The following is a 24,450-nucleotide window of genomic DNA, read 5'->3' on the forward strand; positions in this document are numbered from 1 at the left end:
TCTGCTCTGCGGCTTGGAGGTACCTCCTAGCTGGTGTGCGTTGCAGCCCATGGCTTCCCAAGTACAGCTGCCATGGATGGATCCCCTGGAGTGGCGAGGATAAGCACTTCATGCTGTGAAGCTGTGCTTCCCATGAATACTCTGAGTGGGAGCGCACTGCTCTTAAACTATTGACCTCCATCCACACGTGTTCCGTGTTGTGCTTTTTCTATGCAAGTTGTGTTATTGTAGATGCTAATGTCTTATCTAACTCTTTGTTTTCTGCACCTCATTGCTTTGTTCTTTATAAGATCTTTTGTTTTCTGCCACTCTGTCACTGCATTTCTGCTGCCCCTCCCTCTAGCTGGGTTTGTCAAGTCGCCCATGTCAGAAACTAAACTCACGGGGGACGCCTTTGAACTGTACTGTGATGTGGTTGGGAACCCCACTCCAGAGATCCAGTGGTGGTATGCTGAAGTCAACCGGGCTGAGTCTTTCAAACAGCTGTGGGATGGCGCTCGGAAGCGCCGTGTCACCATTAACACTGCCTACGGGGCGAATGGGGTGAGTGTGCTGAGAATAACCCGCCTTACCTTGGAAGACTCTGGGACTTACGAGTGCAGGGCCAGCAACGATCCCAGGAGGAATGACTTGAGGCAAAATCCCTCCATAACGTGGATTCGAGCCCAGGCTACTATAAGCGTCCTTCAGAGTGAGTCCGGCACCCTACAGTAGTGGTACTGTAGTATCTAGAGGCAGTCTAGTGACCCTTACCCTCCCGTTACCCCAATAAAAACCCTCTGCTACCTTGTCCTGTTGTTTTGAACCTGAGACTGCTCCTCTTCCTGTAGTGCTGACATTGTCTGCCATTTGTGTCTCTTCTCCTTAGGATCAAAGGACTTGGGAAAATCTATGGATCTGTTTTATAGCTTCTGTGTGAAAACAAGCTTGGTGTTGAATTTGTGTTTCTTCCCTACCCCCTTTAGTTTTGTAGTAGGTTTCCAGCCATGCTAATGCTGGCTTCTCCATGAGTGCCTTTGTATTTGATTTCGGTGTTCTTCCCAGGTCTAACCAGTTTATTTCTTCTGTTCTCTTGGAATTGCTCTGAATGCCTTCTCACATGGTTTTGGTTGCATATGTGCTTCTGTACAAATCCTTCCCTTTCAGTTACCTGTGACTGTTAATGTTTGGATTTTTCCATGAAGTGGTGGTGTTTCTTTTCCTTTCTGAACAGCAGCATGTTCCTAATGAGTTCTCTGATGCAGCAGCACTGAACTGATGCAGCTATTCTTAATCCAGCCTATGAAAGGGGGGGGGGGGGGAGAATATCCTCCCCCACTGTTGAACTAATAACTTTAGCTAAATGACTTTCATCTGAGAATGCAACTTTTGGCAGCAGCAAAGCTTTCAAAAGCAGGGAATATGGTTGACCCAGAATTGCTTTTTGTTCTTTTTTGTTACAAGGCTTTTCTGCATTCAGCTTGCTTTTAAAGCAGTCCCAAATGAGTTTGGAAATTTATATCATCAGAGTCAGTAGAGAAGAACCGTGTTTCATTTTGTGTAAGATGCAAAACTCTTGCATTTGCTAGCAAGATGAAGCAAATGTCGAATGAGTTATAGGTCAAGTGAATTAAATCTGCAACATGAGCCTGCTGCATGGAGGTACTGAACTTGCTTTCTCAGTGACCTAAGATGGCAAAGAATAGAGCACAGGTGTTGTCTAGCACAGAGCACAATAGCGTAAATAAACCTTTTCTGTACCACTTTGAGTTTTGTCTGGGTACAAAAATGTCAAACTCTGTAATTATGTCTCAGTTATGGTTTTGGATACCTTTTAAAAAACAAACAAACAAAAAAAAACCCCAAACTCTCCCTAAAGTGTGGTGCTGCAGTTGGCACTGCTGGATCAGAGACCTTCCCTCTGGAAAATGGAAACAACATCGATATATGTGGAAAAATAGACAGTGAACCCAGTGATGTGGATTGACTTGAAAACTTAAGTGGCATTGGGTCATTCAGCTCAAACCTGCTCAGCTTTCAGTTCTAATGCTTGATTTCTCCTTTGTCCTTTGAGGTCCCAAAGGACTCAGATGGGTACATTGCTTGCATCACCTACCACAGCAAGAGCCATGTAACTTTAGGAAACGATACTACCTTAAGACAAAGCTAAAAAAATGTGTCTTCTAGGAAGTAATGTCTCCTGCAAATGTTCCTCTGCCCCTGTTGAGACCTTTAGTTTTTCTTGAGTGTGGCAAGTCTGTGGTGGTCCTGTGTTCCTCTCTTTGTGTCCAGTCAGTTTTAGTAACCTACTGAGGGAGAAAATCCTTTTCATATGAAAAGTCACCATTTGGGAATGAGTTGTTGTGAAAATGTCTCCATATGGAAAGTGGGTTTTTCTTCTCTCAGGCCATTGATACTAACCTGCTCCAGGGACTGAAGTTTAACCTTTCATCTTCCCCCCCCAGTTAACATTGTCTTGTTGCATCTGGTGCTACTAATTCTGGAGTGTGTGTATTGTGACTTCATTGCTAAGTGCCTTGTGCCTGGGATAATTCTTCTACTTTTGTGTTTTACTCATGGTGTGGGGAAATGTTGAACCAAATACTTTAATGCTTTTACACTGTAATATTGTGTATGTTAAGAGATCTCACCAGCTACTGCTTGGGAAACAGACCACTTGGACATCAAACTCCTGTGTGACCATGCTGGAAACGGAGATAAGGAGGGAGGCAGGTTTCTAAGCTGTCCCTGGAAGGTGGAGACCATCTTATCTGAAACTGCCCAAAATGTCTCAGCTGCTGTACTGTGTGTGTGAACGCAATTTGTCTTTGAAATGGGCATTTCCTGACTAAACAGTGTTGGAGTTTCCAGCTAATGGTGGACATTTTGCTGCTGGCCTTATTTGACATCAACATCACTGAAAGGAAACATCAAATGTATCAAAAGAGCACAACCTCTTTCACTGTCCTTTAAATCACATCTTGTCTCAAATACCAGAACTTGAATGCAGAGAGTTAAAGTGCAACTTGATTTTTAAAAGTTAGCATCCAAGAACTAGCATCTGGCTTCTATCTTATTCCTAATTTGGATAAAGAATTTCACTTACGGATGGTAGGGGGTTTTTTTGGTTGGTTGGTTTTTTAACTTTACAACCTGCTCTTACATAAAAAGGGCAGTTTAAGTGATATTTAAAAAAAGACTCTTCAGCATCTTGCTCTTTCAAGTGGACATCCTTCTTTGGATGTCACTGTCCCAGTAGTATTCCATTTGCAGTTTGTCTTCTAGAATTAATTCATGCTAGGACTGCCTGTTTGCTGCTTTTTTTTTTTTTTTTAATAAACTAAAGTAACATAAATGCAGGTAAAAGATGTAAATGAGACTGCGGTTGCCTTTAATTTCCTTACCCTAAAACTTAAAAAGTTGCAAGTCAGAAACAAAAGGCCCCAGCAAACTCCAGCAAAGCAAGCCTGAGACAGCTGTAAATATACTCTGGACATAGCAGCTTAGCAGAGATGTAGGTAGGAATAGGTATGAATTGGCAGAAGTAGTCATTGGAGCTCCAGGCAGGTTTTTCTTCTATGTTCTGGTTCATCAGTGGTAGAGGCTGAAGAGTCCATTATCAACAGAATATGAAAGCCAGAAGATTACCACTGTCAAAAGCCTTCTGGATTAAGTCTTGTAACTTTCCAGTTTCTCTAGGGACTTGATTCAGATTTTTTCTTCTTTCTGACTTTTTCCTGTTGCTAGCATTTGTGTAATGCTTTCTGATGGTAGCATTCCGTATGTATGCTTTCCGTTTCAAGGATCACTGCAGGCTGATCAGCACTTTAGGTTGTGTCTCAGCACAGACAGCATCAGCATCTGTTGTAACCATGCTCACTAGATGCGTTGCAGTCTGTTAGAGCGGCCTGAAGCCTGTCCTGCCAGCATCCTCCTTCTGAAAGGAAACCACTGCATTTATTTTGCAGGCTACAGACTTGAAGACACTGCTTTCATCATCAAAGAAAAACGTTTAAAACAAAACCCAGTATGATCAGTGAATTCTACCAAAAGTTGTTTCTCTAGATAAGTGTTCTGACACTGAATCACTATTCCAAATACATTACTAAAAATATTTCCAGAGCTCTGTTAGTGTTTTTCTGAGAATGGACACAAGCTTTTTGTTGGGTATGGAGAAGCATTTAGGGCAGTCCCGTAATGGTATGGCTTAATTTAACAAAACAATTTTGTACCCCATAGGACCCAAACAGATCTTTGCACAGTTAAAATTCCCAGTATGGGAACAATGAGGCAGAAACACAGTTGAAAATGTGTGATAATAGCAAAGTGTCTATGAGAAGTGTCAAAAACCACTCCATTACTACAGTTATCTGCGTTTTTCTGCAGTTAAATGATAGTCCTACTTTTAAATAGCTGTGAAAAGAAGCTATGTAGCCAGCCTGCTGAAGAAAGGGGGAAAGGATATACAGGAGTTGAACGGCTTTGGCAGGTTATTAGTAGGTAGATAATTTTTCTCCCTGCCTCTCTGGGCAATAATCTAAGTACTGTACTATTGGATAGGTGAATGTTTTATGTGATGAAAAATGCAGCGTTTCTGACAGTACTGGTATTTTCCACTTCCCATTGTTCCATTTCATAATTTGTGTTCCAAGTGCTTTGCAGATGAATATCCAAAAGACTACATGGATGTGACTAAATTTATATTCCAAATATGTTACCACAAGGCATAACAAAATTTACAGAATTAAAAATCCATTGCTGACTTGCAAAAATCATGAAGACATTCATTACTGACCGACTTCCTCACCCTTCTGCCATTTGCTGCCAACCAGAATGCAGAGGAGGCAGCCCTTGCATTCAGAGAGGTTGGCGCTGCAGGAATGTGGTCGCTGAAAAGAGCAGCTGGCGACAGCTACCTCCTTGGAATTCATTTCACCCTTTAAAGTAAGGAAATACATCAGAGAGAGGACACACAGCAGCGTTTACATGGTAGAGACTGCTATAGCAGTGGTCTTTAGTTCAAGCTGTAACTATAGCCAATACTAGATCTAGATATTTTTGGAAGACAAATAGCAAGAATTCTTAAATTTCCTTTAAGCTCTGTCATCCTGTGTTAGGGGTTTGGTTTGGGTTTTGGTTTTTTTTTTTGTTTGGGTTTTTTTGTTGTTGTTGTTGTTTTTGGTTTTTTTTTTACAGAATACTTGAAACCAGGTGTGAGCCATGAGACCTTCAAGAGAAAGGTCTTTTTTCCAAGTTTGGGAAGAAGCTTGTCTCCAGCTATTCTAAAAATTCATCAGCCTTATTTATTGGAGAGTAATATCTGTCTGCATTATCTTAAGAAAACGTGGTTATCAAATGTAAGGACAGTGCCCTCATACTAATCTTCTCACTACTGAAAGGCTTTCCCCTAAAAAATGTGAATTTGATGTTACCATCAAATGTAATGTAAAACAGCCTGGGTTCAGTTCGTGATGCAACCAGCAAAGTGTGTAACTCTTGTGGTCTGTTTATGCAATGAGACTCAGGGTTTTCCCCCCCCCTCCCCCCCTTCATAAATGTTTATGATTAAGGTTACTTTAGAAATGAAATTGTTCCTGACTCTAACATGGTGTATATTCTTACTTTTTATTGTTAAACATTAAGGGCTGCTTTCAGCCATTCTTCATCAGACTTGTGCCTTATTCACACTGGGCACTTGCTTGATTTTCAGACATCAGAGAAGTCGTGCTATTTGAAATATGTTGTGTGCACAGGATGTTTTTCCTTAGTTAGACATTAGTCTTTTTGCAGGGGGATGTCCAGAAATACTATTCAGAAGACTGTCTAATTTTGAGGGTTATTCTATATAGAAAATGGGTTTGTTTTAAACCTCAAAGTAAGTAGAGGAACGAAGTAATAGCCAGAAAGAAGTTGCTTCCAGCAGCTGAGACCAGCTGATCTCTTATGTGTAGTCACAGGACAAGTGTTTTCCCATATTATGGTCAGTAGTGTGTAAAAAATGATTAATGGTGTTACACAGAAATCTGTAGTGATGTTAAATATTAAGGTAAACAATCTAAACAAATTTCTTTTTTCCATATAGGGGTGCTGATCCATAAGATGTTGCCTTCACTAGTGGTCAGCTGTTTTCTTGTGACTTTCTTGATGTCTCCCAAATTAGTGCAGTGACATTCCTTGTGTAGTCTCTTTCCCTTCCCAATTTCCCTTTGAATTTTAGATTAGTGTGGCACAATTGCCAGTGAAGATTTGTTGCTATTTAATGTGTCCTTTGTTTCAGAGCCCAGGATTAATGCCAGTGAGGATGTAGTCATTCATCTGTATGGTCCGGCTGTCACATTGCAGTGTAACCTCACCACAAGTCCCAGCCCCCTTTCTGCCAGTTACTGGGTGAAGAACGGAGAGGAGATCCCTGGCACTAGAAAATCTTCAAACACTACAGAATACAAGTAAGTCTCTTTGGAATAACCTCCATGTTACACTGGAGGACAACAAGCCTGGTAGACGTACGGCTTTGGAATAGATGATGGGAAGTTGGGACTCCAAGGTCCCTGGTTCACCTTCACAGTGGTCAGACAAATTGAGTTGATCTGCATAAGAGACTCCAAAAAGTACATCTGTGAATAGTGTTAGAAGAACAATTCTGGAAAAATTGCTGTCTACAGCTGTCCCAGTTAGCTCATTTAAACATAATATCAACAAAAACATACCGTAAACTCCTCTTTTCAATCTAAACTCATTTAGTTCTTTTCTAGAGTATACATAATGTGTGGACATAGGCACAGACATATAGTCTAGGTTTTTTTTCCTCTGAGTATCTTGTGCAGTCTTAGTCTTGCTTATGTCTACATGAAGATGGATCTGCAGCTGTGCATTTTTAGTGTGCAGGGAAATGCAGCACATAAATCCCTGCTGAAATAAGCTGTTTTAGTAATTTTCTGGCCTTGGGAGATGAAAGATGGTGTTGTCTGAGTTGTGACTGATGAGTTGTCAGACCACTACTATGAAATGATACCAAATCTTGATTAAACCAGTACAGCTGTATCACTTGTGCTTCTTATTTGTCAGCACATCCACATTTTCAGCATTAATCTGTTTCATGTGCACATGCTCTGGCTTTGTTTCTACCTTCCATCTAAGGGTGTGAAGGAGAACAGAACATGTACAGCCACCTCTTTTGTTTCACTGTAGCTTGCATCGAGCAGAAATCCTTTGAGGGTTTCTGTATTCCTGAAATGGGGCTTTCTTGCCATGGAGTTGATGACAGCATATGAAGCTTGCTTAGTGATGCTATCAGAGATCTGTTTTGTATGTGTAATTTTCTTGCCTTTCCCCCCCCCCCCCCCTTCCATTTTCTTCACTTGATGCCAGCATGGATAGCAAATAGAACTTTCTGTTCAGTGTTAAGCTAGGATGAAGATCACTTAAGGAGTGTCTTAACCACTGGTGGTAACTCACTCTTTGGAGAAATGAGACCACTTCAGACCCTCTTACTCAGCTGTTATATCAGAAAGAGGTGGTTATGTCTGGGCAAGGCCCACTGTATTATAGTACATCTTGTTACTGTGCCTTGTCTGTACTAAAGCAAGGAAACGTATCTACATGCTGAACTGGCTTTTCTGTCTCTAGCAGAGTACTGTGGGTTCTTTACCATGCTGATGTTGCTTACTGGCACAGGATTAAGAAATAGTCAAGGCTTTCAGTGCCTTAGCAAAGCATCCTTTCATCCACAGGATTATGGAAGTTGTGTTTGATTCTGATAAAGATGTGTTCAAGTTTTTCCTTTTGTTTTCCACTTTAGCTGCATCATCTATTCAGCTTTGCAGTAAAAAAAAAAAAGTCTCATTTAGTTCCATAATTACATCCTGTTATTTCCTCAGTACAATGTTTAACACTGGGCCTTAGTTTTAAAGGCTCTGCTTTCTTATCTGGCAATTAACTTGATGAGCAGTCTTGTTCAAAAGCATGAGCTTGAGTGCTACTAAAGGTACATTGCATCAAGATTACTGAAATTTGCACATTATTATTCAGGAAACTAAGTATCAAGGCTGACTTCTCTAATCTATTCCAAGCTAGGGTGGATTTTTCCTTTCAGATTTCTCAGTAAAGGAAGAATTAAACTTGCCTTCAGTTTTAATGTCCTGGAGAAGGAGGAAGTAAGGTGGGCAGACTGTAAGACAGTCACTTTGTTCCCAATGAATGAAGGGTTGGTAGAGCATGCTGCAATCACAGGACAGCTTGACAATTTGGGAAAATTTCCATTTGTAATGTAGACCTCAAATTCCTTCTCATTTATAAGCTGCTTTGTTGTATGTTGTGGTTTCAGGCTTTCTGTGGCATTTCTTCATTGCATGTGGTCACACTGCATTTGATTTGTGCCTTAACTTCTAGCTTGATTTGGTTACTTTTTTTTTTGATCCAGAAATACCACATTCATGCAAGCATTGTCAACATAGTTACAGTTAAAAGAGGTTATTTAACTTCAGTATTTTTTTACATGATTGATTAGTCTTTTGCATTCTACTTATTTTTCTTAAAAAATAAAGAATATTTCAGGTTCTTGGTGTTTCAGTCATTACGATGTGTTGTTTCACTATGAAATGTAGTTAGTTCATTGAAGTTCAGTGTTGTTTACCATTCAGAAAGCTTCAGAATTTGTAAGTTAAACTACATATCTTAAAAATCCTGCATCATACAACATTAGAAATTGAACACATCTTTCAGAATTCTTCATTCAAACTTGACGTAGCTGCTCTTGCTGGTAGGCAGCTATAGTCAGAAAGCTCACAGTTAAGTACAGCTTTTTAGTTCACCATTTTAATTAAAAATGAGGAAGAATTATTTGTAGTGTACTCTTTTACAAGCAGAAAGTACCTGGAAGTTGTTCTGGCCATCCTGTGCTTTCATTCTGGAGACCTGTTCCCTAGTCTATGTTCAGAGTTTGGAGGAGAAAAGTAGTGATTTCTTTTCAAATTCCTCATCAGTTAATTCAGAGTTAAGTAGCAGGTTACTGAGCTAAATTGAAGAAAATGGTTTTTTTGGGTGGTTTTGCATCTACTGAAAAGTCCATACCTACAAAAAGCTGGGCTTTTCCTAAAACCACAGGACTGAGGGAAGTTGTTGGCTAAGCAAACTTGTTTCAGGTGCTTGTTTGTCTATAAAACTTTGCAGCTATATCAACTTACACTTGCTTTAATGGTTTACAGTAATAATACTCTAGTAGAGGCTGCCATAGTTTCATACTTTAAAAAGAAGCTTATGTAGAACTGAAAGAATACAATGTCTTACTCCCCTCCCCCCTGCTTTAAGCACTGACTGTAGTGGATAAAAAGCAGTGGTCAGACTATGATTATTTAACTATTAAGGTCCTAAATGCTATTACAGAAAGCCAGGTATTTTTCTCTGCCTCCCCTCACTATTGCAGTGTTGTAGGAAAGCTTAGTAATGGAAATAGTTGGGTGGAGTTGCCCCATTGCAGCTGGGTGAGGACTGCACCTTTTTCCAGCAACATTGGCAGGCACTAATGTTCAGGGTTGCTGTGTACTTTCTAAGGATACTGTACCTGCCTACAGTTTAAACACAGTTACCGCTTTGATGTTTGATACTAAATGATCATTCTTTCTGTCATTAAGATAATTTTTAACTCTGTGAAAAGTGGTAATATTGTTGTTTATCTGAAAGACATATGAACTTTATAACTAACTTCAAAGTTTCACTGGCGACTCTGTAACGTAAGTGCTGTAAACACAGTGAAGACTTGAGTCAGTGTTGTGTTAAACTGAGCAGCTTTTTCCACTTGTCTATGCAGTTTCCATGTGTAATTAAATTATTTTATTACAATGCTCTTCTGCAGGGTTTCTGTTCATCTCCATGCTATTTACTTAATGTGTTTTAAAAAATTAATAATTAAAAAAGAGAGCCAAGAAGCCTTTCAGTAACGGGAGAGAGAGGTGGGGAGAACTCTGCCTTATTCTGTGCTGTGTGGACATGTAAACTGCGTCACATCATTGTATGCGTCTGTAGTCTAAGATGTCTTTTGTAGGTAAATCTGAAGAACATATGCATAGAGCTTTTAAGTCATTTGTATCCGAAAGCTTTTCAAAGGACAGCAAAAGCTGGTGGACTTGAAGTTAGCACCATTTCGAGTGTAAATTCATCTTGATTTTTTTTTTTTTGCATTTGCATTTGTTGCAGCTCTGATTTTCTTCTGGCTGGCTTGCATCTGTTTTTTTCCTCTACTAGTTGTTATTGTATTAGTCTTTCCTAATTTTAAGTGTCAGCGGGTTCCTGTGTGGTGCCTTCCTTCATGAGTTGACCAGCTTTTGCAGTTTTTCTGCATCCATTCTGAGTCAGAGAAAACTATTAATGGACCAGTTTCATTTTGGTTATGAAAAAAACCACCCACCAGCTTATGAGATGACAGTGTAAGCCTTGATTGTATTTGTACTCTGTCGCTTTCCAGTTGTCCATGTATGATTTTTTTCAATGCAGGTAGTACATACAAATCACATTTCTCCCTCAATGGAGGTGATACCTGCCTAATAGGCTAGTGACTTGAGGATGACTTGTATCAAGCTAACAGTAGTGCATAATTAACAGGTGTCAGGCTCCTTTGCTTTTCAGTTAAATGCAGCTTTTCCAGCTAAATTGATACTGACTTTCCAGACTAGAGCTCACCCTTTTTCTGGGCAAACAACATCCTTTATTTCAAGTAGGTACGTCTGTACAACATCCCTTGAATTAACAAGTAATAGCTGTGAAATTCAGTTAAAAGATTAAAGTGGAGGGTGGGAGGGGAGGAATAAATTCCTAGCCTGCTCATTTTTGGTTGCTAACACAGTACTTAACATGGCTCATGTGTTCTCTCCCTGTCTGCAGGATTTTGAAGCCCAGAGCAGAAGAGTCAGGGGAATACTTGTGCGTGTTTGTGTTTTCAAACTCTCCTATAGCCAACGCCACTATAGAAGTGAGAGGTACTCTTGTTTTGTTTTGTTTTGTTTCCTCTCCCTGAAAGTGAAGTGCTTTCACTGCCTCTGCCATCTCACTTGGTGTCTGTACAAGAGAGCTAACTCAGGAGGCCTTTCCTCATTATATAGAGCCTGTGTCCAATCCTTGGTTATAATTTCAAGGGGAGGTCTTGCACGCAGTCGTAGGGGTGAGATCTCACAGATATGGGAATATCACCATTGCATTTGTGGTCCACACAAGGGCTACTACAACACCTTCTAGCACGCACTTCTGCACTCCTTTGGTAAATCTGGATATCACAAGAGAGTGTGCCTGTCCAGCAGGATCAAGGTTGCTGTAGAATACATCTGTGCTCATGCGAAGACAGCTGTGGATTCCTCCCTGTTTCACAGTAAATGAGGCCATCTGAATGTTTTCAATGTACTTTGAATTTGTCTGTTCTGAATAGGGAAAAAAGAACGAGTATCTTGCATGTGGCATCTTGGAACTGCTTTTTGTCTGCAGAGACTATTTCAGTTGCTGGGAAAGCCTGGGTTCTGGTTAGTACAGGTGCCCTGTACTAGGTTGGGGTTTTCTATTTTCATGCACCTTTTTCTGTCTTGTGCACGTTAGTAGTCTTCTGACATCTTTAGGACCCTAAAATAGTGGATAGGAACTGCAAAATGTGAAAGGTTTCCACAGAGTGTTACTGTAATTGTTGAACAAAAGAACAGTGTTTCTGTTAGACATAAAACATAGAGGTAACATGGAGATGGTGGTGTCTTATACAGTGTTAAACTGCTGCCACAATACAGTGGTTTGTTCATTCAATAACTGTGGAAATTACTGGCCCACTGCTCTGCAGTAGCCGTGGTTTGCCCCTTAGGTGCTGCAGTAATATGGAATTGATGCACTATGGCAGCTTTGTTAGTCAAAGGCAGATGAGTTTGTGCAAAAAAAGTCTTGCAACCAGCCTGTGCGTGCCTGGGACTATACTGATGCTTGTTTTATGAAGGCGTGCTGTAAACTTGCTTGAAATCTAAGTTAACATTACCTACCATCTTCCTTACATCTGCAGCTTAAATGTAGAGCTTTGTCTGCTGCTCTTTGAAAATAGTGAATGGGAAGGAGGGTGCTTTACACTATTTCTCAGCAACCCTGTAGCAGTGATGCAGCCTATCCTGATCTATATTATCATCATTACTGTTTAAATTAGGTACCACAGATCTGCAGCAAAAGCTGAAAGCTGACCTCTTTCCTGGGAATTTCTGGTGCCTCACTGAAGACTGCATGGTCAGGTTCCTGAAGCCTAAGTGAGGAAGTGGGGAGTAATACAGCAGTCTGTGTGAAATGACAAATGCACAGTATGCTGAATACATCTTTCCTCTCTGGAGAACAGCATCTTTTGAACCATACAAACAGTTTCCTGGGGAATAGAAATATTGTCATATAAATAAGCATTCTGAGTGATACTGTACCAAGAAAAGCTTTCTGCTTTCCTGTGTTGATTTTAAAAGTTTGGGGTTTTTTTTCAATGATCTTGCATAAAACAACCTATCAAAATATATCTAGTGTTTAACCAAATCTGGTGCAGAAGCTATCTCTGCAAGGAAAAAGGAAATCTAAGATATGTGCTCATGCAAATGCACCAGAAGTTCCTGTTGGCCTAGGATTAAAAAAGACTCCAACTGCACCTCTAAAAATAATTATTGCCTTGCTTACAGCAAATTGAATTCAAACTTAGGTTGTATTTCTGGTGAACTTATCTTCTGGGTGTTCAAGGTACACAGGCATGCATTTTTTCTTGTATTGGGGGGATTTTTTTGCATTCTGCTTTTATACTCTAATTGCTATATCTTCCAATATTATCTTAATTAAGATCTTAAGTACTTTCTGCCTTCTCTAGTCTGCTTTGGGTGTCAAACCACTTCCAGAGACAGGAAATTTAACTTTGGTAATAGATTAAGACCTTTTTTAGCTTTGTATAATCTCTTAAAAGGCCTTTTTGAAACGTTTGGCTTAGGGCTTCTCTGCTGTCTGGTGCCAGGCGGGGACACCAAGAGAACTTGGCAGAGAGGTTTACAGGGACATAGGATTTAACATTGTAGAAAGAAAAGCCAATATATCTGATTGAAGTACTGGCACAAAGGGCAGAGGGAGAAAAATAACTAATCCTACTAACAACTTTTCACAGGTAATTTATATATAAGTACAAATGAGTAGTCATCAGTTAAAAGTTAATGACTCCAGCACTGCTCTCAGGAGGTATTACACCTGCAGCTTGCTCAGCAGTCGCAATTTCAAGACTCAGTAACCCTATGCTCCAGCTCCTCCTTACAGCATCACAAGGATGGCTGATGGGCCTCGAATTCCTTCTTGGCAGAGAGACGTACCAGGGGTTGTCTAGAGTAGGAAGTACCTTGTCAAGTCTTCCGCAAAGAAAATTGGAAATTGGAATGCATGTATACTTTTAAACTGAAAAGATTGAAAAGATCTATCCTATCTAATTCCTGTTACTTGGAAACTTATGTAGTGGTAAATTGGGACTGCATTTAAAGCACAAGTTAGAGAGCTTTGCAGTCCTAGCACTGTACATAAATTCATTCCTATCAGAGAGTACTCATTTGAGTTACTGCTCCTGGAAGAGCCATACAGCTAAACTTGTATGGTATTGCACATATTTTCTTGGATGTAAACATCTCTGAATAATATCCATGCTAGTTGCAAGGGATACACAGGCTTTTTTTTTTACTTTGCAAAGGAAGGCATTCTCTGTGATTCCTGCAGTTTGGTGTAAATATTCTACACATTCTGCCAAAACAGTTCTAGTTCTCAAAGCAAACAGATTTTTGATACTACTTCATGTGTAGAGATGTTACCTAGTTGTTAATCAAGGCATATGTGATGTATCAGTGATGCACGAATCTTGTTTGACCATGCAGATGCCATAATTTAATGCTTACCTGCATGTGTGACCTGTCACAGTATTTATGGTTAAGCAATTGTACACAAATTTAATTGCTAATTGTAATTCTATTGCAATTTTTAACTGCTGATGCACATAGAAAAGATGGTTCTGAATATGAAAGTGCTTGTGGACCAAAATAGTGACTTTCTGACAACTTGTGAACAACTTTAACAAATGCCTCGCAGCAGATGTAATCCAGGATATACCAGTGCCATTTGCCTTTTATGTAATGTTGCCTATTTTCTTCCTGAATCTCTGCATGTGCTATGTAAGAAAAAAGAAATGCAGAAACACGAGTGTCGCTGTTAGAATTGCTAGGTGTGCTTGCATACTTAAAGCAGATTGTCCTGGTAAAAAAATTACTAGGGCAGCACTAGTATAACAGCAGTTGAAAATACTGGGGTTTAATGTCAGTCTGTCGGAATTCCCAGGAATGGCGTAAGTCTTGTTTCCCTCATACAGTTGGCTTTTGGATGAAGTGTCTGGTGGAGACTTTGAGTATTCTTGCTCACATTCTCAGAGCTGTTTGGGGCATTGTGTGAGTGCAGCTCTAAGCCTGAAACAACAGGCTGAGCAAATGCTGATATTGGGAAGATTCTGCCTTGAAATAGGGATCTTATCCTACCCTTTGCTTTTGCAGTGAAGTCATCTGGCTGAGAGCATTGCAGGTAAGCAGGCTGTGATGTATGATGTGGTTATTTTCAGCAGACACAGTGATGATGATCATGCTAGGCAGTAGCCAAAAATGCAGTGTGCTGTCTACTCCCCATCTGGAAGTAGGCTTTTTTAATTGCTCTGTTGCCACGTGGTGGAAATACCTGCAGTGCTTTTGCTGTGTTGTTGTGATGCTAGAGCTCTGAAAACTTGAGGATTAAAATTAAAAAACAAAAACAAAAACAAAAAAAAAAAAACCCAACCAAAAAAACCAAACAACCCCCCCCCCCCCAACAACAAGAAAACCAAACAAACCCCAAAGTGCAACCCTGAAGAATTCTGCCTCTGCAATCTTTCTGCTCTTACGAAGATCTTGGGAGAAGGAGGAGGAAACAAATTTGTCTTTCTGTCTTCTGGTAGTCCAAACCATTGTCCGGTGCAGAGAAGCAGCAGTGAGAACCAGATGGGGAGGAACATGCTTCCAGTTGCCCCTGGCTGCCCAGAAGTGGTGCAAGCATCAAGAAAGATATTGATGGAGGGCATCTGTTCTCTCTGCCCTGCCTTCTCATGAAAGGCTCCCTTCTTTCTGTGCATGTGGACAGGTAGAGCTTTTTAATGCCTCTTCCTATAAGGCCTTTCTGCCATTATGTTATCAAGGGGATTCCTCCGACTTCCCTCCTCAGCCCTTTCTTGTTTTGCACCTTTCTCTTCTATCCTCCCCAGTTGCTACTGATTTCCCAATGGCAAGTGCTTAGACCAGTCCTGTTCGCTCCTTCTGAGAGACATAAAACTTACCACTTCTGAAAAATGCTTATTATACCCCCTAACTTCAGCTGAGCCAGGGGCTCTTGTTTCACAAACAATGCCTGCACTCAGAATGTTACTCTTCCACTTTTGCTCTGGCTCCAGCCCAAGCAGCATTCTGGAAAATGAGTGGTTATTTCTGCAGCCTTGGAAGATCTTGGTTTCTTGAATCCTGGCTGTCTTAAGAAAGCTCTGCTGCAGTTTCACCATGCTGTACCAGAAGTTAATTAAGAAGTCAGGCATTCTCTTAGCACAACGGCATCTTAGAGTGATCTTAAGCATTACACAGAAAATGCATGTCACGTTCTCCCTTCTTGCAGTACCTTTGGTGTCTTAGCTCTCCACCCAGGCTATAAAGGTAGACATGGATTAGAATTCCAATGCAGAAAAATAAATCTTCCAGAGCCCTTTTACTAGGTCACCCATAAGACATAATAGTTTTTACATGCAAGAATATTTTTAGGTGCTTTTGCCCTTGCTTTAATTTTGTCTGTTAATGGGAAAACTTGAAGGGGTTTTGTGAACTGGGACATGGTTTGGAGGTGTTATGCAAGTTAGTGCTCCTCTCCTTTTTAGCAATGCTAGTAAAATATCTTGAAAATAACTGGAAATTAAGGGCTGAATACCTCCTATATATCAAGAAGAGACATTGCATGTCCTCTAACAAGAAAAAAAAAAACCCTCTTTTCAGGGCTGTATTAAAAGCATACCATTCAGAAAGTTGCTGTACAGTGTATTTTGTGCCTGTTGGGTACTTGAAACATGGAGGTCCAATGTTTGCTCTGGCACAAACGTCCTTTCTGTTGTGATTCAGTTTAAGCCTATCAAAAGAATGATGCTTATCAGAAGTTTACTCTTGTGTCAAGAATGGCTAAATCTGTATTTTGATATTTTTTTTTTTTGGTAGCAATTAATTTAAACTAGCCCTGCCTCTCTTTGTTCTTCCTTATGCTGTTTCAAACAAACCTTCAGTATTTAGTTTTCTTGTTTCACAATATAAGAATAAAAAACTTGCTTTTTTATCAGGGGCATTGTCTTGGTTTCGTTGATGTCGGAGCTGACATAGCATTTTGTGCCCACGTCTCCACAGCCAACTGTATCTGAACAGAGATGTGGATTCTGCTGCTTAAAAGCTGAAGTGAAATCTAAATCCTTTCTGAACAAAACCTGCTTCATTCTGTGCTTTATCTGTTACTGGCACTGGAGCAGAATGGTGTTAAGAAAAATGTTGTCTTGAAAAGCTTCACAAGCAAACATTGCTCTGTTGCTAAATCTGTGACTGAGGTCAGTTGCAGCGATATTTTAATTGTAGTTTGTACAGCAAAACACAATTAGCCAAATAGGTTGGTAGAATAAGTACTGAATCAGCCATAGCTTGAAACTGGCTAGCATCGTGCCCTGAAATATTAATATTTCATGTAGTGCTCCCCTCAGACTGCATACAAAAATAGTCCCTGTCCTAGTAGAGCTGGAAATGGCGGCTGTTTAACTGTGCCTGGCAAGGAAAGAGCAGAATGTATTCTTGTCACTTATGCTTTTATTGGGATAAAGCGGCGAAGATGTCCTCTTTAAAGAAATATAATTATCTCTTGGCTGTAGGAGAACACTAGGTCACCCTGCAGTAGAAGTTAAGGTGTCCTAGAAAGCTTTCCCTCTTTCTTTCCCTCTTTCTTTCTTTCTTTCTTTCTTTCTTTCTTTCTTTCTTTTCTTTTCTTTTCTTTTCTTTTCTTTATCAGCAGCTGTATAGAAAAAGTGGGCCAGCTGCAGAGTGCTGTACCCTTTTCCTCTGTAAGGTTCTGCTTTGACTCGCTGTCTGCTGATAGATGGCAGTGAAAACCAAAGTGCTGACAGATGGAGACTCCATGGGGCTTCAACTTTAAGCTGATGAATCCTATTTCTTCTTTTCCTAATGGGGGTAATTTGCAATCGCTTTTGACAACCCATCAGTGCCAGTTTGGGGACCATTACCTTGCCACCTTAAGTCTGTCTCTTGTGCTATGCTTCTGCTGGCCTTTCATTTTCACTGTGTTGGATGAGATCTCTGCATATCATCCTCAAGTAAGCAAAAACCGCAGGAAAGTCACTGGGCTTACCTAGCTTCTGCTTAAAAGAGATCTTTGCGAGCCTGGCAAGGAAGAGATGATGCCTTTCAGTAGATAACAAGATGAAACTTACTTCTTGTTGAACCGCCATCTTTTGGAATAAATGTTATATTCCTCTTTGAGGCTGTAGATGGTGGTTTGAAAGGACATTGCAGTTGCATATTGGTGCTTAGTATCCTGAAGATGTAATGCAGCACCTTCGATGCTAAAGCTGATTTATTTTCTGCTGGGAGACCTTCAGCTTGAAAACTTAATTTCCTCCAAGTATTATTGCCCCTTGTAGGGACAGGTAGTATGTGATCACTCAGCAAGTATGGAATGTTCTTTCCTGTCCAGCTTGCTTCAGTTTCTATACCTGACAGCTTCTTTTTGCACAAGACCAGAGAATTATTATGATCTGGTGTCTTCATTCAGTTCGTGTCTAATGTATCGCAAAGTATTTTCATGTTTGGTGTGTAAAGATAGATTTTAGGTGTCAGTTTTCTTAAAGATAAATAAAACCCGTAGTACCTTGTTCTTGCATATCATGGTTATGGTTAGCATCATCTTGCAATTAGTCAGCACTTGTCTAGCTTCATCCGTTGGTTTTGCTATATGATCATGTCTATTGACTATTGTTAGCAAAGCCGTTTTTTGCCTGTGTGGATGCTTACAGACTTTGATCAAGTACTTCCTTTACCTTCTTAGGTATTCTATCATCCTTATGGGATGATAAAATCATGGTATTTTTCTTAGGTAATGAGCTCTTTTTCAGCTCCCTGCTGAAGAGATGTTTACTTAAAAATCAGGAAAAAAAGAGAAGATGCTTAACATATTAAAATACTTTAAAGTGGCATAACTTCCTTAAGGGTTCTACCAGAAGCCCTGGAGTTAGTTTTAATTTCTAGTGGGCAGTATTTCCGCTAAGGAAACTGGACTCTGCATCCTCTGCAGCAGCATCCAGTGTGGAGGATCTGTTCAGCTTGTCAGTGCATACTGACAGCTCTGGCTGTTCCTGAGTTGGAGCGAAATCATGCCTTAGAAAATGCAGCTAAGAGTTAATAATTCTGTAAGCACCAAAAGCATGTTTCTTTATATGGCAAATGGGCAGAACTTCTGTAAAGCTCACTCGTACGTTGGAAATCCTGTTTGAATTTACACAGGCATTTTCAGAAAAGCCTGGGTTGATCAGCCTCTCCTGATGGTGTCTTTTCAGATGAATACACACATACTAAGGAAGGCTGTAGCTTAAGTATTCTTACAACCATGATTTTTCTGTTGTTCAGAAGCTTATTTTAATTCTGCCTCTAACAACATTATCAATCAGCTGCATTACTGTCCAAAAAGAATCTTGCAGGAATAAGGCGTGGGATGCTTTCTGCATTTGAAAAGCCCTTGCCTTTGAAATAGGATAATTCCTTTAGCACTTAAACTTGCCGAACACTTTCCCAAAGAGTTGTCATGTAATTTGGGGAAAGAGCAGGTTCAGCTGATGCTGTCTGGTTGCACAAGATGTTTTACTTGTTTTTGTTTGCTGCGACTGATCAGAACTGTGAAATTTGCTTAATTCTTTTAGCCTCCAGCTCCAGATAAGCTGTCACAAACCTGTGCTCCCTCTCTATATCTGTCTGTAGGGGTTGCTAGTGGTAAAGGGAGCTCTCCTTCAATAGACCCTTGTAATAAATTCCAGTGTCTGGGGGTCTTTTCCTGGAGCACTCAGATAGGACTTTGACTGGATTAACAGATCAGTGTCCTGCGATCACACAGCAGGCCACGTGTGACATAATTAGCAAGCTAGAAAGCGAATGGGCTTTAAAGGTGATCACTACCGCACCAGAGCCATCTGCTTAAGCCAAGGTTCAGCTCAGGCAGTCCATTGATCCATTGTAATCTCTCGTGAGGTATTAGGCTGCAACGGGCTGCTGCGGCAAATGTGGCAAAGAGCAGTGGCATTATTTATAGAGAAATTAATTCAGAAGACCCTCTGTTGGTATTCAGGGCTGTGGTTTGCTTGCGGTTGCCCAGCTTCACCTACAACCCTCCTTAGAATATACGTATTTATGTATAGGCTAAATTAAATGATTCTGTGTTGGAGGGATTTTGACTTCTGCTGCATTACAGATACCTAACAGTACCCAGGAGTAGTGTCACTGTAAGGTGTAACAAGCATAAAGTGTAACAAGTCACAGCACGTGTGCGGACCAAATCTAAAATTTTGCTGCAAGGAAGAATACCTTGATTCAGCTTTCAGAAATTCCTGTTAAGACAGTGTCAGTTCAGAGTCCTGATGCCATGGGCAAGTTGTAACCAGAATCTCTGACAGCTCTCTTTTAAAGCTGAAGGTACTGCAGAGCCGCAAGGACCTCCTGAGCAGTGGGGAGCAAGACATGGATGTTTCTCAGCTTCCCACGCTGGGGAACAGCTGGGCTGTCTTAGTTTTGTAGGTTTTTGGTAGATAAGTCTGATGTTGAGATTTCTCCCTTGTCCATCAATTTGTCTGGCAAACCAAGCCTGGAGGACATTCTTGCAGAACTTCAATTGAGATGCTGCTTGGAGAGACACGGGAATCACAATTTTTCTTCTCTAAGATAGGCTCAATGTGGGAAAGGAACAGCTTCCAGGGAACTTGGCACTTATTTTCTGTTGAAATTCTCAGAGCTTGTAATAACTCTCTCTTTAACAAGCAGCTTGTAAACATGGTTTTTCTTTTGTTTCGTAGCTACTCCTGACATCACTGGCCACAAGCGAAGTGAAAATAAAAATGAGGGGCAGGAGGCCCTCATGTACTGCAAGTCTGTGGGCTTCCCACATCCTGAGTGGGTGTGGCGCAAGAAGGTCAATGGAGTATTTGAGGTAAGAAAACTGGGGTGTCAGGCATGTATTAACCTGCCAAAACCCCCAGTAAGGAAGGAAATGAGCACCTTGGGTTTAGGGGTATATTATTTAGGGTGCCTTATAACTTCTCAAAATGCAGTTCCTCAAAAGTCTGATATGTTAGTGAGTGAAGCTGAAATTTTTCAGCAGCAGTGAGTATAAAATGGGTATTTATATTGTTGTGTGAACGGAGTTGCTCATTGCGTTGCTGTTGGGCAAAGTTATGAACTGTGCAGAAAGATATGATGTTCAGGGTATCTGCTACAAATTGCAAGACGTGAGTTATGAAATGTGATTTAAAAATGCATTTGGTTATAAATTTCTCAAACTGTTTTTCAGTTTCACTGGTTGAGCTCACAACACTTACTATGAGGATGCGGTAGTGATACCTACTAGTGTTTTAAGCGATCGTATTTTTTCCATGTAGCAACTGACCTAGCAAGCAAGAAAATTTGACCAGCAATTGGAATAGCAGAAGAGAAGCTAGAAGTTGCTAAGTCCTTCAGCCCACCTATTTTTACGTTGCTGTATGATCTGCCAGAGAGGTAGCAATTTGATTGATAGATGAACTAAAAATGTTAAGCAAACAACAGTATGAGTTAAGTGCAAGCTTAAATTTTTATGGGACAGTGCTATATGAGTGACTTACAAGTGCTGTGAGTCATCAGAGTCCTCTGTGGTGGTGTGCAGATTTCCCTTCACGCTTTTTCTGGTGAAGTTATTTGATAAATTCATCCAAGTTTAACTTTCAGGAAGGTCAAACATCCATATTTTGTCAAAGTTTTGCCCCTTTTTGATTCTTTAAATGTAAGCAACTCTGGAATTCTCTTTTTCAAATGTAGAAAGAATGTGGTGCCTTGAATTCCAGCTTTTATAAATATTCCTAAAGTCAGTGGCTTAGGCTGCCCTGCCCACAAATCTGTGAGCAGTGTGTGTTTCTTTTTAAAAACATAGCAAAGGCAAAATTTTATTAGGGCCATCGTACCTCAGATAGTTAGAAAATGCTATCTAATACGGTGTAGAATAATCTTAACTGGTACTGCTTTTTCTCTTTTTCCCACCCTCTACACTGAAATTGTTTGGTCCCCTGCTAGGGGATGTATCCTCTCTCCTGTTACTTGTCTCATCTGTTTAGGTCAACCTGTGTCATCTTACTGCTGTTCACTGGTGAATGGAGTGTAACGGTTTCTCTTGAAGCAAAAGGGTGGGAACATAGCACTGGCATTTCATGGCTGATACTGTTAAAGTAGGATGAAAATACAGGTTGTCAGTTGGCATTTTTTGTTGTTGTTTTGAAGCACAGTTCACTGTAGTGAGAGATACAGAATAAACACTAGTGGTGGGCTTTTCTGTTGCATTAAGGAACCAGCCTATTTGCAAGAATCCCTCAAAACTCTTCTAGTTGCCGTGACACAGAAATGAAAAGGCACCAGAACTTATAAAAATTCCTGCTCTTGTCCTTTTTCACCTTTCTCCTTTTATCAGGACATCAACAACTCCTCCGGCAGATTCTTTATTTCAAATAAAGACAACTACACTGAGCTCAGCATCACAAACCTACAGATAAACGAGGATCCTGGCGAGTACCAATGCAACGCAACCAACCAGGTCGGCTCTGTCTCGGTCACAACCATCCTCCGTGTCCGCAGCCACTTGGCTCCCCTCTGGCCCTTTTTGGGGATCTTGGCAGAAATCGTTATCCTCGTTGTCATCATAGTTGTTTATGAGAAAAGGAAGCGGCCGGATGAAGTCCCAGATGGTAAGTGTGCTCAAAGCCACTTGTAAGGAGGAAGAAAAAAAAAAAAAAGGCAAAGCGAACTTATGGAAGCAGAACGGAGTGGGGCTTTGTGGCAGGAAGGATCAGCAGCCCAGTTAATTCAGCTCTGAGCCCTTTGCTTTCTCATCTGTTCCCTCTCCAGACATTAAGCCCAGCAAGCGCAGAGGGTCCAAGTGTTGTCCGAAGTCCTAACACTGGATTTCCCACAGATCTCAGACTATGGGGTGGGAGGGCGGTTATTTCAATATCTTTAAAGCTTTTGTTGCACAAGGGGTGTAGCGCTTCCGTCTCTTTCCTGCTGTAGTAACCCTGAGAAATCCTGTGTGTCAGCCCTAAGGAGCATGGGGCAGCACAGGGGGAGAGCTGGAAACACTCTTCCATTTGGCATCTGGATTGGACACTGGGCAGGTTTTGTAAGGAAGCATTACACTTAAAGGGATTGGGACTGCAAAGGTGCTTCAAAAATAAAACATGTTTTCAATGAGTGGGGGTAGGGCTCTTATTTTGGTGTGTAACTGAATTTTACTTAAGAAATCCTCTGGAAACTGTATCTAATTGTAGTAGCCACTGACATATGTTTTCTAAAGATTAGGTTTTCATTATCAGGTTTGATGGTAGCACTAATTAGTTAAACTGTCATACACAAGAAAAAGTAGTAAGTGTTTCATCTTTGAGCTTCTTCTGCATATCTTCCTCTTTAAAAGATGGGGGAAGGGGCTGTTTGAGGCTACAACGAGTATTTGAAAGAACCACATCAAGAAACAGTCTTTAATGTGACACCTAGCTGCTTACTACAGTGTTCCTCAAGAAAACCAAGGAATCTTTGTGAGAAGCAGCTGGTATGCCATCATGCTGTAGCAATATGACGTGTCCAAGTAACATATGTGCTTTAGAGTACGTGGAGGGCAACATGCTGGATCAGTATGGGAAGCATTGAATCATTAGCATCTTCCGGGGTTGGACAAGCCCTGTAGCATGGTAGATAACTTCCAAAGGCAGCTGTGCTGTAGCTTGTGCAGCAACGATGTGGTTGTCGAGCTGCATAAGGGATTGATAACAACGCAGCATGACATTTGTCTTTTGGGATGAAAACATAGGTGCTGAAACAGTGATCTGCTTGTGAAGTTTGGGCAAAACCACCTTCATGGTTCCTGAGCTATGTTTCAGAGAATGAAAAAAAATAATCTTACAAAACAAGTAATAAATGTTAATACTTTGAGAATGGCTGAGGCTTGGGTCACTTCTGTAGCAGATCAAAACTGTCTTAAATAGTGCATACCTAGAGGAAACTGGCTTTTGATCTTAACCACTTGAGTAGCATTTACTAACTGCTTATAGAGCATGCATTGAGACTGGTCTAGGTTTGTAGACAACAAAATATAAACTGTGCATGTTCCTCTGCATAACTAACAGCTTCACAGTTGCTAAGGGCGTTTTTACTGCCAGCAGTTTGTCCTCAAAGTGGCTCTCAACCAGCCCAGAAAACTTCGAAAAAGACCATTTAAATGTTCTCTTACACATCTCCCATATTGCTATGCCACGTTAGCCTAACTTTGATGTCGGGATGGCTGGGGAGACACTCGCCTCTTTGGTGGCTGTTCATAGTTCCCTGCCTTTCAGAATTTCATTTGATGAAGTTTCACAAGGACCAAAACAAGATATGAGATTGTAATTTGATGTGTAAATATTTGTTGAAAGCAGCCTCTAATGGACTTAATCCAATAGAAATTGGCTTTGACTTGACCAGATTGCAGTGCAACCACCATGTTAGTGCGATTAAGCACACATTGGAGGTGAAGAGTTCACTACCTGTTTGTTTCAAGGGCTGAAGTTTTCCTGGCTAGTCTGGCTGCTCCTCAGATGCCTGAGAGATCCAGGCTCATCATCTCTGATGGAGGTGTCCAAGATGATGCACCAAGTAACTGAGGTTACTAAATTTGCTTGCTTGGTCTGCTGTTACTTTAAAGGCAGCTAAGCTTGAGTCCTGGAGAGTGATGCACCTCTGTGGTGGACAAATGTTTTCCCTGTCTACTTTCTTGGAGGACAAAATCCAGTACTGAATATCACAGTCAATATCTGCATATTGGGTTTGCCTGGATGAAGAGACACAGTCGGCATAACATCTTCTCAACTAAAGGCCGACTTGAGTCCTACATTCCCTTGGATACTCTTGCATTTTCTGTAATGGCATTTGAAGCTTTCTGTGATACCGTGGTGGGAAACACCCTAGAAGCAGGGGCATTTGACAAATGCATATGTGAGAAATCAATAGTCTGCTGATTTCCACACTTGGATGTTTTACTCTAGGTTATTCTTAATTTTATTATTTTAAATACATTGTTATGAAATGCCAAAGTTAATGTTTTAAT

The 24,450-nt window shown here is 40.7% G+C and overlaps 1 protein-coding gene across 1 annotated transcript in view; it reads left to right on the forward strand.

Annotated features, from left to right (window-relative positions):
* The first annotated feature begins 222 nt into the window (after positions 1-222).
* NPTN (neuroplastin) overlaps positions 223-24,450 on the forward strand; it is a 33,497-nt gene continuing 9,269 nt past the window's right edge. The window contains exons 1-5 of the mRNA XM_075045696.1: positions 223-691; positions 6,257-6,425; positions 10,855-10,949; positions 20,150-20,283; positions 21,790-22,063. Coding sequence (XP_074901797.1) covers positions 232-691; positions 6,257-6,425; positions 10,855-10,949; positions 20,150-20,283; positions 21,790-22,063 — 1,132 coding nt within the window. The 5' untranslated portion in view covers positions 223-231. The remainder of the gene's footprint in view (positions 692-6,256; positions 6,426-10,854; positions 10,950-20,149; positions 20,284-21,789; positions 22,064-24,450) is intronic.

The sequence above is a fragment of the Buteo buteo genome, chromosome 13, assembly GCF_964188355.1.
Source record: "Buteo buteo chromosome 13, bButBut1.hap1.1, whole genome shotgun sequence".
NCBI classification, from domain to species: Eukaryota; Metazoa; Chordata; class Aves; order Accipitriformes; family Accipitridae; genus Buteo; species Buteo buteo.